We start from the raw sequence: 13259 nt of genomic DNA on the forward strand, positions 1-13259 counted from the left end.
TTACGTCACAAAGTCAGTTTATTGCATTTGCAAGAGCAATTCATTCCATTTAAAAAACTATGTTACACGTGCAGCAGCAAAAGGCGCATTCACCGCTCGCTCCACTTTCCACATTTTTAATGGCAGAGACGTTTCCTTACTCAGCGCCAAGGCCATTTTCTCCATGAAATGTCTGCGGTGTCCGGGTCTAGATTCAAAATGGCGCCTTCTACCTTCCCCCCTTGCCTTAATATAACACAGAAGTGACGTTCTGTCAATCTATTACTACAAAAGACAGCAGTGCGTTTATCTCTCAACATGTCACTGAATATTTTGGTTCATTTTACAATGAAAATGTAAAACAAAAACAAAATAACATGACGTTTTGCAGACAATGATCATTTTCAACTCCAAGGTTTCAGAGTTAGCTTCCTATGTGGTTCCAGATGCGTCACGAATATATGGATGAGCTGGTGTCTTTTGCACCTATATTCAAATTTACCATTCTATTCAATGTAGTCAGATTATTTAGTCTGCCTAAAACGGCATCAGAGGAAGTAGCATTTTGTTGCTCTTCTGTAGAAACTCCAAAGCCAAAATGCAGGAACAGTTTGTCCAAATCTAGATTTAATTGCTGGGTCAGAAGAGACAAAACTGAAAGCTGAAGTTGTTAGGGCGGGCTTTGGTAGAAGTGAGATTCAACTATGGCAATTGAACTGGAAAATGAACAGAGTAAAACATGATATTGTTGCAGGAGGTACTCAGGTTTGCAGGCAAGTGAGGATTATCATTGTAACAGGATGCAGTCCCCAAGAGTTGCTGCATTTTGCTATGGTAAGACAGCGTTGTACTGCTTTCTCTCATTTTCTCTGCTGTTTCTTTGATGCCTTTGGCCCCTTCAATTGGGAACTTGAAGTAGTCTTCCTGAAAGGGAGAAAATATGTATCCATTATAGAGCGGACATGAGCTACAAGTCTATACTCCCTGTTCAAATGCCTGATTTTTGTGACATCCAAACACGGGACCAATAGAAATCATTTCAAAGCGTTTACCACCGTGATTGCGGCCTATACACAGCGCAACCCAATTGGGAAAACAATTAAATCATTTGGAGAGGGGACGTAAAAGTAGACTCAGCTGCGATAAGACATATAATATGCACACCTGGAGGAGGCTGTGCTCAGAATAAACCATTCATATTCAAAGTCATGTTAATGGAGTCAGCACATACCTGCCTGCCATTTTTTGAAATGCTTGCTCTGATTAAGCACAAATACAAGTTCTCTAGATCTTCTAGTAGGCTTTTCCTGACATTTTTGTACTCACACCTAAAGGGAATTCTTGGCTCATTGAGCCATTTTCAGCAGTAAAGAGTTAATATTTTGCCCAGAATTCATTTGATAACTTCATTATTTTTCATGTACAATTAATATCTAAACTGAGCCATAATTAGTCGTTACATATTAAATGTGTTTTTAAAGGTATTGTTCATGAAAGATGATTAATTTATCACATTAATTATATACAAAAGATTAACTTCTTACTTTTGAAAATGGCTCAATTGAGTCAAGTATCCCTTTAAAGCACGAAAAGAGAGGGGTACAATTAACTACCGGTAAATAAAAATAATGAAGTACACCATGACACACTGCAAATAAAATCATCATCAAGTAGACACCACAACAGTGACTTTACCAGAAACTGGGCAGCCCCCCTAAATGTATAAAAAGCCAACAAGAAAATCGGTCAGGGAAGCTGCCAAGAGGCCAACAGCAGTGTTTAAGGAGCTGGAGGAATTCAATAATAATAATAATAATATATCTATAATTAAAAAATTAAATAAAAAGAATACCAGGGTGCCTCTTCAAAAAGTAATATGTCCTATCCTTTACCACTTTTCCTTAACCATTGAGGGAAAAGTCTTTGTGTCAAGGAAAGAGAAAAAAGTGCTTATTTTCGAACATGCCGTCATGTGATGGTGAGTATTGCTGACGTAGGTCTGTGGCGTGAAATTGCAGTGGCCTGCTGCTTTTAAATATTGCTGCCGTAAAGGATTATAGGTAGCATAACTCCTTTCCTTCTGTAAAGGTTCGCCAGGAGTAGCCTATGCTAAATGTGATGGAGGACTTGCGTCGCTGATTTCATGTCTTGCGACTTGCTTGGCAAAAATCTCTGAAAGACTTGACTTTGACTTAAACTCAATCACTTGACAAGTCTGTTTATATTTTAAAAAGTCTGTTTTTTTTGTTTTGTTTTTTAATATAGTGAATCTTTTGTTTGAAAGAAAATATTTTTTTTGTATGCGTGTCGTGTTACCCAACCACCAGTAGGCTACGCTACGAGGCAAGGGCTGAGGCTTCCATTTCAGCAAGTGTCAGAGGACACGCCAAAGATGACTACATTTGGATCCAAGGATCATCTTTTATGTATAGCGGGAAAAAGACAATAGGCACATTTAAGGTTTACAATTCAAGGATAAGAAACACAAGTTTATAACTTCATATGGTCTGTCAGATGGCGCTAAGCTAGCTGTGAAGCTAAGCTAGCTAGGTTAGCTTGACTGTTTAACTTACCAATAGCTGATCAAATGTACACTTGACTCAACTTCATGTCTTCAGGTCGATAAAGTGATAGATTCAAGATTATGGAGACTGTTATCTTGAAATTCTACCATTAAAAGGGAAGTCAAGTGAAGTCAAATTTTGTCTTTACAACAATATGTTCTATGCGGCCCCACTAGTCTAAACTGTATTCTTGTGAGCGGCACATGAGCAAACCCAGAAAACAGGTGAGCCATGAATGGTCATTACCTGAGCCCTTATTCAAATTTGTTCACTGACTAAAGGCCAATCCCACTACCAAAGGTGTACTTACTGGTAAGTTTCTGTTCAGTTCCCACTCAAAAACACTACAAATGTGAGCGTGAACCGTTGTCTTGTATAGATTTGCTCTGCAACTGACTGGCGACCAGTCCAGGATTTATCTCCTCTGGCACACAAAGTTATTGGGGAGGAAGTAGGCACTGATCATCCTCCTCTTGGTAATTGTTACTTGTTAGAGATATGCAGTCTGACAGTTAAGCCTGTTGGTCTACTGGCCCCATATATATACTTTAATATATTTTATTTCTTATATACAGTGTTTCACTGTTTATAGTGTACAATTGCATTTATGGATATCACTATGTATCACTAAAATCATGGCATTGCATTTGCATACACTAATATTAAAACTTTAAATAATACTTTATTGACAAAAGTATTAAAATATCTGCATTTCACTAACATTTGAGCAATGCACAAGCACAACGTCAATTTTTTGGGCTTACTTAATGGCAGCGGCCCCCAAACGGTGCCCCCGAACGTGTGAAGACACGGTTTGACCAGTAGATTAAAAATATCACTCACCACTTCATCGTGACCAGTTATATGACTGCTTACCAAGGAGACGCAACGACACAGTGCCGTAAAGTGTCTTGATGTTGGTGTGCATTGTCTTAAAACATCTACGATGAATAAAGTTATCTTTATCGTACTTACTAGCACGTACTTATATTGTTGGATAGAATATTACGGCGACGAAAAGTCACTTTGTCCCGGTGCCACTGGTATAAATTGAGGGGCGGCTGGGCTAGCTAGCCGAAGATGGCGTCCTATTGACTTGCCATTAATTACTGGCGAGGCGGCTAAGCCCGACACGTGCCCATTCAAATTTAAGCCTTGCTGGCCGTGTGTGGGTCGTGACTTTTTATTGGGTTATCACAACATCCGGTTTATGCCGGAGCCATTGTTTCAGTGACAATTGTCTTATGATCCATAATGTGCAGAAGACGTGTGTGAGCAACAAAAAAAAAGTTTAAATAAATAAATGTATTGGTCGCAATTGCGCAAGTAGATGAACATTTTACTCTGTATCATATTTTAGGGGCAAAATGCAACCATTTCAGGTAGTTTAAAGCCCTGCATTAGGCGCTGTGATGTCATTTTCAGTTGACAGCAAGTGGCAAAATGGCCACACCCTGAAATGGATAAAAACAGGTGGATTTTGCTGCTTAACTCATTCAAACAAGTTTTTTTTAACTTCGTCCCTGACTCTTAAAAACGTACTTACACGTTTTGTTTTTTTAATGCAAGATCATACAGAAGGCTTTGACGCATCTTCTGACATGAAGAGGTGGCTTAAAGCAATGGTAATTATTACAAAAAACGGCCAGCAGGTGGCAGCAGAGTATAAGAGATCAGCCAGGACCATGTTGCAACTTGCAACAAGCTCTTTTTGCCTGTGTTTTCAACAGAAATGTGACTATTGATGAAACTTAGCTATATTCTAATGTCAATTGCTGCAAAACAGAAACAGATAGAAATATACTTTTTGTTTTCCTGATGAAAGAAGAGACTAATGTTTTCTTTGGTAGGTTCCTGTTATAGCAATAGAACACAATATTCTGTGGGCCTTGCAAAATCAAGCAAAATCCAGTAAAACAGTTGGGAAGGGCTCGGAGTGAATGAGCTAATTCATATTTCACAAACGCAATATTAGGATGCCATGTTTATTGTACAACATTTTTTGGGGTTGATGTCCTTTTTAAACTACGTAATGACTTGACTTGTTTCAGATTTGGTGGCGACATGATTGATTGATTTTCTTAATTTATTACCACAATAACTTGAAACTTCCTTGATGAGACTACTCCGACTTATGTGGGTTAGGGTTAAAGGTTGCATTGAGGCACCTTTCCGTCAAGACAGAAAATTTGGAAAAGTCCAAACAAGCTCTGTTCGAGACAGGAAACTTACTTCTGAACTCTGTCTGTTTTCTCTGGTTGAAGTATGACCACTTCATCTTCTTCACTGTCAGATATCTCAACCACATCTCCTGGAATGAAAAACAAATTCTCAGGTCAGTTGATTGTTTTTGCAACATTACAAGAATTTACTTTCGCGTCAACACAATTAGATTGAAGAAATAAACCTTCCCTACCCTGCGCTTTTTGTGTTTTCTCCACTTCCATCACTGTTTCTTGATCTTCATCACTATTGGAAGCTTCCTCTTCATCCTGTTCATCTTCCTCCAATCCCCATCTGTTCTTAAGTCCTTGGCCTACCTGGCCCATGCCTGGGAGTGGCACCACCAGTGACTGACTTCTAGAATTGGGTTGTTAAGGTTTCACAATGGTAAAAAAAAAGAAAAAAAAAAAAGACTGTATTTTCATATCACATGTAAAGATACGTTTGAGGAGGGACCTCGGCCTTCAGGACAATGTTATTGGCCCGTTCGGTCGCATCTGTCATTTCTACTGACGTCTCCTCCTTTTTTAATGCGGTGATTCGCTCTTGAGGCATAGACTCAGCAAAGCCACACTTGCCGCCTGCCTTCCTAGAAAATATTCATATCAAATTGTTAGCACTGAATAAGAGCTGGGCTTCCACTAAGTACGTGAGTGTGAACTAACCGGGCTGTTTTGTCATTCTCCAGAGCTTTTGTGATGAGTTCTGTGATTTCAGACACTTTGACGCTGGCTATTTTACTGCATCTCATTACCTTCAATGCCAGAAACAAAGAAATGAAATATAACAACTCTCTTCCCAATTTTGATCCATGCTATGAATTTAACAAGAGTCTATTAACCTGCTCTTTTAGCAACATGATGCCACCACTAGACTGGATGGAGCAGATTTCCCTGTGCTTGTTCATGGCAATCATCAGTAAGCTGTCCATCACACGCTCTTCCCTTTCACATGGATCTACAAGCAGGTAGGTCCTGCAGAGAAAACAAGAGGCACAATAAGTACATAAACTGAGCTTGACTCCATTCCTTCATATTGCCCCTGCACAGTGGACACTAGGAGGGTTAGAAAAAATCGATTTGGCACTATATCGCGATATTACAGCGCGCAATTCTCGAATCGATATGCGGCCGAATCGATTTTTAAACATACATTTTTTATGGGAGTATTCAACAAAACGTCTTACTTAGGGTTAGGATTCACACATTAAGCATGGAAGAATGTTATATTAATGGAACATTAAGCCTTCATATTTTATTTCGGTGCTGTTCAAACATGAAACAGACTGCAACCTGCTCAGTTATAAGCCTGAATTTTCAGATAAATAAATACATTTTCATACAAATCTTACAGTGTACATGCACAAGTTTACAGATTAGTATTTTCTAAATTCGATTTTTTTTATCGCAATAATCAAAATATAGATTCACATCGGGATTAATCGTATCGAATCGTGACCTATGAATCGTGATACGAATCAAAAGGTACTCGGTAATTCACACCCCTATGCTTGGTTCAATAGTTGCATCTTATCTCTTGCTTGGAAAAAATACCAAACAAAGTCAAAGTATATAGCAAATATAGTAAAGCAGGCCTGCATCCGGCCTAAGAACCGGTTTTTGTTTCAAGTTTTTGGACTGCTTTAACTTGACTCTAAACTGAAAGTACACTTCTATATTTCCGGTGTCTAAAATCTAATTAGAATCATCAACCAGCTCAGTGACCTAGTGGTAGTGTCTACGCCCTGAGACTGGGAGGTCGTGGGTTCAATCCCTTGCCGGGTCATACCAAAGACTCCAAAAAAAAAAAAAAAGGACCCATTTGCTTCCCTGCTTGACACTCAAACACATTAAGGGTTGGAATTGAAATGATTCCCGAGCGTAAGTCCCTGCTGCTGCTCAACGCTTCCTCAGGGTGTGGGTCAAATGCGGAGAACAAATTTTGCCCCACTTAGATGGGTGTGACAATCAGTGAATCTTAATCAATGTAACTATTTTTAACAACACTATTGATGTCTAATCGCCATGTATTATTGTGTCTGTTATTCATATAAAATCTGTGTCTTTTATGGTGCAGCCTTACCCTTGCTGGAAAAAGGCGAAGGTGACACTGATGGGCATGTGGTAGATACTAAGAGGAATGGGATCTCTTTCTTCTGGACTATACTGAGAGCAGAAACAACTGGTTGCATCATATGCACAGAAACCGACAATGGCACTCAAAACAAATGATTATTCACAGGTAACTTGTGGGAAAGCAAAAAAATCCAGGACACTGGCATGATTTATCGGATTGTCCAGTAAAGTCAATATAACTCAAAAACAATATTACTGACTCACCACAATGACTTCATCTCCCTGGATGCCAACATCAGGCCGTCTGAAGTGGCACAGAGCGGCGATGGCAGCAATGCTGGCAGCATCCATCAGGTTCCCATCATGATTCAGCATATGTACATCCACCCGAATTTGCCACACCTGCTCATGCAAATGTAGCACTGTCACCATCACTAGTAGAGAAAGTGCTTTTTACTTGTCAACTGTCGAGGTTCACCTTTTCTCCGGATACCACACACAAGGACTCCGTATCAATGCACTTTGAGTTCCTGAAGCATCTCTCCAGCTGTCGGTTTAGCTTCACTAACAACTCTGACTGCCTTCAGAGAAAGAAAATCATGAGGCATATTTATTTTTGTTGGAGTAATTGAATGATAAAATCAGATTTTCTTTAATGACAACCCCCCCCCCCATCCCATCAGCCAAAGCGGATTAAACAGTTGTAGTTGAAGTTTTTTCTTCACCTGCCGTGTTCGAATGAAGGTGAAGCCATGGGTGACAGCTCTAAACTGAAGAACATGATTCCCTCATTTGGTCGGTTGTCTTTGGGGGCCACCAGCTCACAGGACACCTGGGCCATTACCCTGTATAATGACAAGCAAAAGCGTCACAAAACAGCTGAGTGAATATGTTGGCAATATCAGATCAGCCGTGACCCTGAACAGGAGAAAATCGATTTATAGAATGTTTGATGAGCACACTTCTCACTCAACATCTCAAGAAGCGTGTTACCGTTCAGCGTTTTGAAATTGAAGCGATACAGAAGACTTATTCTTTAAACCCGAGAATAATTAATATTTAGCAAGTAATGCACTTTGTAGAAATGCCAGAAGTAATTCTTGAATAACGTGTGATTCGCAATGGACGAGTGATGTCACAGATAATGTCTCAAATATCTCAAGTGCAATTTTAGTGGTTGTGTTGGCGGATCCCCAATTTGCATTTGACAAAGAGGATTATTTCTTCATGGAGCCAACTTAAAATTAATTTGCATAATTTGCTCTGACATGACATGGGTAACTACTAGTGTATTTTGCACCATGCAAAAAAGTTTTCTCTAACACTGGGGATGTTATTTCCAAAGGGAGAAACACAGCGAGTCCAAGCACAGTGAAGGAAATATTGCTTCTTAATAAAAATGAATTAATCATCCCAGTATTCATCAGCACAGTCAATGCACTATTTTCACATGAGAACTACAAGTACAAATACTGTGCCAGTGACTACGTGCCAGCTCATAGCATAGTGGTTAAGACAGTCACTCCAAAACTGCAAGGTCACAGGTTGAAACCCCTCACTGAACTGGTTATGGTTAGGCTGGTAATGCAGACAGCATTATCTTAGGTGGCAAAACAAAATGATAAGTTCATCAAAACACACAGAAGTGGGTGAAGCGAGGCAGGAACCACGCCCAGTGCATGGCTCGGTCAGGGGGTTGACCAATCAGAGCGGTTTATGGCAAAATTGAGCAAGCAGGACAGTTGCCGGTCACGGCAAAATATCCACTGCCTAGCTAAAACTTTGCCATGACAGAAAGCAGGATCGTATTTTAGACAAAATAAAATATAACAAAATGTCTTTGTATGGCCACTCGTTCACCTTGTTTTGCCCAGTTCCACGAAGCAGCATCCATAGTCAGTCCCAAACATGATCTTTAACTTCCTGTAGTCGTAAGTCTCCCGTCCATCCAGGCGCTGCAGGAGGAAATGTCACGCTATTTAAAACATTTGCATTATGAATACGATTGATACAATAACACAGTGACGGTTTAATTGCGCATTAATGCAATAATTTCGTTCGTTTCAAATTATGATCAAAACCATAGAAAATGTTTTGACCACGACCAGACCTCGTTTACAAAACGAACGGACAATATTTACCTTTTTCTCTTGGATGGCTTTAAGCAAGAAATCTCGCTCGCAATTCGACAAAGGTGTCTCTTTCATTCTGCTTTATTCGTGTATATACTATGTTAATACCCAAACAGCATAACTACCAAAAGCATGCCACCGCCATTATTAAAGTTGTGAACTTCAACCCGGAAACACATCAACGTCACACCAAAACGAGTCTGCCCCCCCCCTTCTTTTTCTTGCTGTTATTCTAGAATTTATGTTTCGCGCACCATCTTTTGCCTGGTTTGTCATGAGCTAAAAGGAAAGAAAAGCAATTTTCGTTTGAGAAGTTTATTAAACACTTATGTATCAAATGCCGATGTAGCTGCAAGCAGCAAAGCAAAATAAGGCAGAATAAAAGCAAATACGAATAAAGACATACACAACTGTGCAATGTGATATATACGAACCGTACATAAAACAAAACATATAAATAAAATAGAAATATAATACAATAAAAAATAACCGGAGACTGATCAAAATATAGGTGAGATCATTCAAACCCTCCTAGATGAGATTTAGGGAGGGGGAAAAAAGCTTTATTGGAACATTATAAATGAACAATGCAAAATGGGATACAGTCAAGAACAGATAAGATCAAGGAAGTACATTATTATTATTTTTTAAACGTATATAACTCCAGTTTGTCGAAAATAGATAATCCAAATAGTCTGAAATGTATTTTCATTGAGGGTTCAAATTTAAAATTTATAGTTGTTTAAGTCAGTTTAAAAATGTGAGCGTGACGTGTTTTTTAAAATAAAAAAACAATAAACTGTATGTATAATGCCTGAATAACTGAAAATTAGTGTTTGTTTTTTTATTCTAATTGCTCGTGTGTTGTACATATGATGTCGTAAAAAACAGTAAAGACGTTTCGACGAGGCATGCAACAAATGCGCATGCGCGTTTGTTAGCAGTCTGGTCAGGTTGGAACCCTTTGAACGCTCAACGCAGCCGTTCGGTTCGTGCTGTCATCTGAGGGCAACAGAGTATCGCGTATTTCATTTCAAAGTGTACGTGTGCCGCTGTCTCATCGCCAGATCGTTTTGACAGCGACTCGCGCAAAATAATTGCCTCTTTGTTTTGTTTTTCGCGAGGAGCAGTTTGGTGTCTGTTTACCCCGCGACAACAAGACGCAAGGTTTGTGCGCTCCCATTCATTCTCCATCGCTCCCTCTCATCCTTCGACGTACACCGCTGCTAAGATAACAAAGCTAACCGTTAGATGTGTACGTAGTACGTTATCTAAAAACGTAGTTTAGGCGTCACACGTTCTATCGCTTGGTTGGCTTTGTATAGTTCCGTTAGTTCGATATTTGGCGCGATATTTTAGAAGATAAGCACGCATGTACTGGACTGCTTTACGCTTTTTATAGCTGTTTGTGATAAGCACACATTAGCAGGAGAGCAGGTGCTACTGCAGAAAGCGTTCATCTCGTTAGAGTTTGGACGTCGCAGTTTCACAGGCAGCCATGTTAGCTCAATGACCTGGCTCAGGACCTCTAGACACTTGTGTTGGCAAATAGCTTGCTTGCTTACTCAATAGGCTGTTAAGGGATGCTGGGCCCAGTGTACGCAGGTCATTGCAGGGCTGATTATGGGATGTGCTGGCCACTCATGCGCATCTGTGCTGTTTGGAGAACACTTGGAACCTAATCTCTCTTGCTATTTTTATTATTTCACACGTTTGTCATATCACTTACTAAGGGTTCAAATGTTGTTGTTTTTTTTATGTTTTACTTATCTAATATGCACTTTGATAAAGGCAGCATACGGTGTTGTGTCTTGTATTACCCTAATTGTAGTCACTTCACTGTATTTCACTAAGATAAATTAAATATGTAGGGCAGCACGCTGGTGGTCTGCCGCTTAGTTATGAGGTTCTAAGGTTTGAAAGTTCTTAAGTGTGCTTGCGTGGGTTTACGCCCTTTCCACGCAAGTTAGCGTCATTCAAGAGTCCCTAAATCCAAAATATGCCGCACTTTTTCCTTTATTGGCCACATACAAAGGAAGCATGGATCACTTTGAAACCCCCAGACTTCTGCGAAACACACAAATCAATGTATTTATATAACACGAAAAAATTGGATCTTAAAGTTGCTGTGTTAGATTGAGAGTTGATTTTAACTCCCAAAGTGTAACATTTTCAGAGCTGTTATTTCAAAGTTGATCACAGTTTTAGATTAACTCTTTAGGGACGTAAATGATTAAGCTCTGCCTTTGCACCTGCACTCCTCCATTTTGAAGGACATGAGTCAGTGCCATTTAATTCCTTAGTTATTTTCACAAGGTAAGTGAAATTAAGTTTAAACTTATTAAAATAATTATGAATTGATGCTGTAGTGTGTACTGCAGCTTGTGCAATGACAAACAGCAAAACTGTCACTTGATCCTTGTTAAAAAAAAAAAAAAAGGGTAATATGACCACTTTTTGAATCTTTTCTCAAAAATGATTCAACATGCCAAAACAGTGTCATGCTTAAAGGAGGTCCCACATCATCAAAAACATTAAAATTACATTAGGGCTGGGTGATATAAATTCTATATCAACATCTATCGCGATAGACGGGGAATTATGACAACAACAAAAAAGCCAAAAACTATCACTGCCAATTGGTTTGTTACAAACCTTGTTAACGTGGCTATGCTTCAGGCTAAATGTTAAAAAAATAAAAAAATAAAATACATAACGTGGCATTGTTTGTGTCTTCTCTGTGTCATATCTAACAACAAAAAGGGAAATTGGTTGAAAATTAGGGATTAATAATTGAGCAAACAACAGCTATTTCAAAGTCCATGCTCCATTGACTGTAATGTCATGAGTGATCAAGCAGGTCTGTCACAAGATGGCCGCCCTGTCACAACGCTACTACGGCACTTGCTTGCGTGCATGAGCCATCTAGTGTATGTAGTATCCGTCTTTGGCCGTTACCCTCCCTCTCCTGGCCGCCATCCACATCCTCTTGGCCTTAAACCCAATACACAGATTTTTGTCCACATCGCAGCAGATATTTTCCCTTGCGGGAAGAAATGACACAAATGTCTCAACCATCCCGTACACTGTTCCACTGTGATGTCCTCGCACCCAGCATCCAACACATAGGGCAGGGACATCTGGTCTTGGTAGTATCTCCATGAGCATCCTTGGATGGGTCATGAACCAGGCCCTGATGATGAGTGGGCCATATGATGATCACATTGTGTGTGGTAGGATGAAGGCCTTGGAGACCTCTCATTTTCTGCGACCAGATCAGTCTGAAGACGGTCCAAGAAAATCATTATTTTGAGTGTTGTTGGGCCTAACCAAAGACACCATTTTCAGACGTAGCATATTGTTGTATTGACCCCTTGCTGGCATGTGAGGCGTTTTATTCCCTTCTTCTAATGCCATTTTTCTCTACAATGGAGTAAAAATCTGTCATGTAAAGGAGTCATACACAACAGTAGTATTAGAAAATAACATACTGCTGGTCTGTACTCCATTTGTTTCAAACCTGGGGTGCAGGGTGTTCCAGTTTTTAGGGAAAATTATAGATAAAGCTGGATTATGAAGGTAAAGAGTATGCTGGAACACCTGCCCAACAATTGAACATACATTTGTATGTACATATGATTAAACAATGGAATGATACTGACTTGTTTTTGAGAGAACAATCATTATACTGAGAATCAACTAATAAATTTAGAGTGGCAAGATCGATCTAATTGGAAAATGTGAGCTCATTGTGCTAACGTAAGTAACTTGTACACAACCATGTGCAAATATGCACGGAGACACTTAAGATAAGTACTACAACATTTGCAATTTGATGGAATCAATTAGAAAAAACATTCAGTTTTTCAACACGTGCATAGGTTATATATCTATAGAGTGAAATTCCATGCTGAGTTAGGCAGTAGAATTTTAAACAATTGTTAACCGAGCCAGTCGCCAGAGTGTTGTCTCGCCACACACTACACAATCAATCATACAAGGAGAGAAAGGTTTAGTGTTTTTACCTGGCGATTGTGAAAACGAGAAATAGAAGTAAAATGTTTACATGACATTTTGTTCCAATACATTTTGTTCCCAATACAAGTAAATAGATTATCTGCAAAGTAAAGATTGTTATCTTGTCAGAGTGACCCTTTCCCCCCCCCCCCCCCCCCCTGAGAACATTTCCCAGCCCTTCATCCTTTTACACATTTTTTTATTTCATATTCATTGTCATATTATTAGTGTTGTTCCCCTCTCACGCATGCACTTCCCCATTCACTTGT

The 13259-nt window shown here is 39.4% G+C and overlaps 2 protein-coding genes across 5 annotated transcripts in view; one reads left to right on the forward strand and one right to left on the reverse strand.

The window, feature by feature from the left end:
• exosc9 (exosome component 9) lies at positions 1–9133 on the reverse strand. 2 transcript variants are annotated; one of them, XM_086083997.1, is made up of 12 exons: positions 8983–9133; positions 8702–8796; positions 7567–7686; positions 7320–7422; positions 7106–7243; positions 6849–6931; positions 5608–5740; positions 5432–5520; positions 5209–5355; positions 4960–5120; positions 4776–4854; positions 1–903 (listed from the first exon to the last, which is right to left on the reverse strand). In XM_086083997.1, the coding sequence occupies exons 1-12, from the start codon at positions 9046–9048 to the stop codon at positions 840–842; spliced, it is 1278 nt and encodes a 425-aa protein (XP_085940123.1). In that variant the 5' UTR covers positions 9049–9133; the 3' UTR covers positions 1–839. The 2 variants fall into 2 exon arrangements, with proteins under 2 accessions (XP_085940123.1, XP_085940122.1); XM_086083996.1 differs by having other exon boundaries at positions 4960–5123.
• A 754-nt stretch (positions 9134–9887) lies between these two features.
• Positions 9888–13259, forward strand: part of clgn (calmegin) — an 11603-nt gene continuing 8231 nt past the window's right edge. The window contains exons 1-2 of one of the 3 annotated variants that reach the window (XM_086082554.1): positions 9888–10013; positions 10104–10140. The gene's annotated coding sequence lies outside the window, so the exon portion shown is untranslated. Of the gene's footprint in view, positions 10141–13259 lie in introns of all 3 variants that reach the window. The other 2 variants (XM_086082555.1, XM_086082553.1) reach the window with 2 other exon arrangements.

This window comes from Leptonotus elevatus, chromosome 8 (assembly GCF_054856555.1).
Source record: "Leptonotus elevatus isolate MCC_2025b chromosome 8, RoL_Lele_1.0, whole genome shotgun sequence".
Classification (NCBI taxonomy): Eukaryota; Metazoa; Chordata; class Actinopteri; order Syngnathiformes; family Syngnathidae; genus Leptonotus; species Leptonotus elevatus.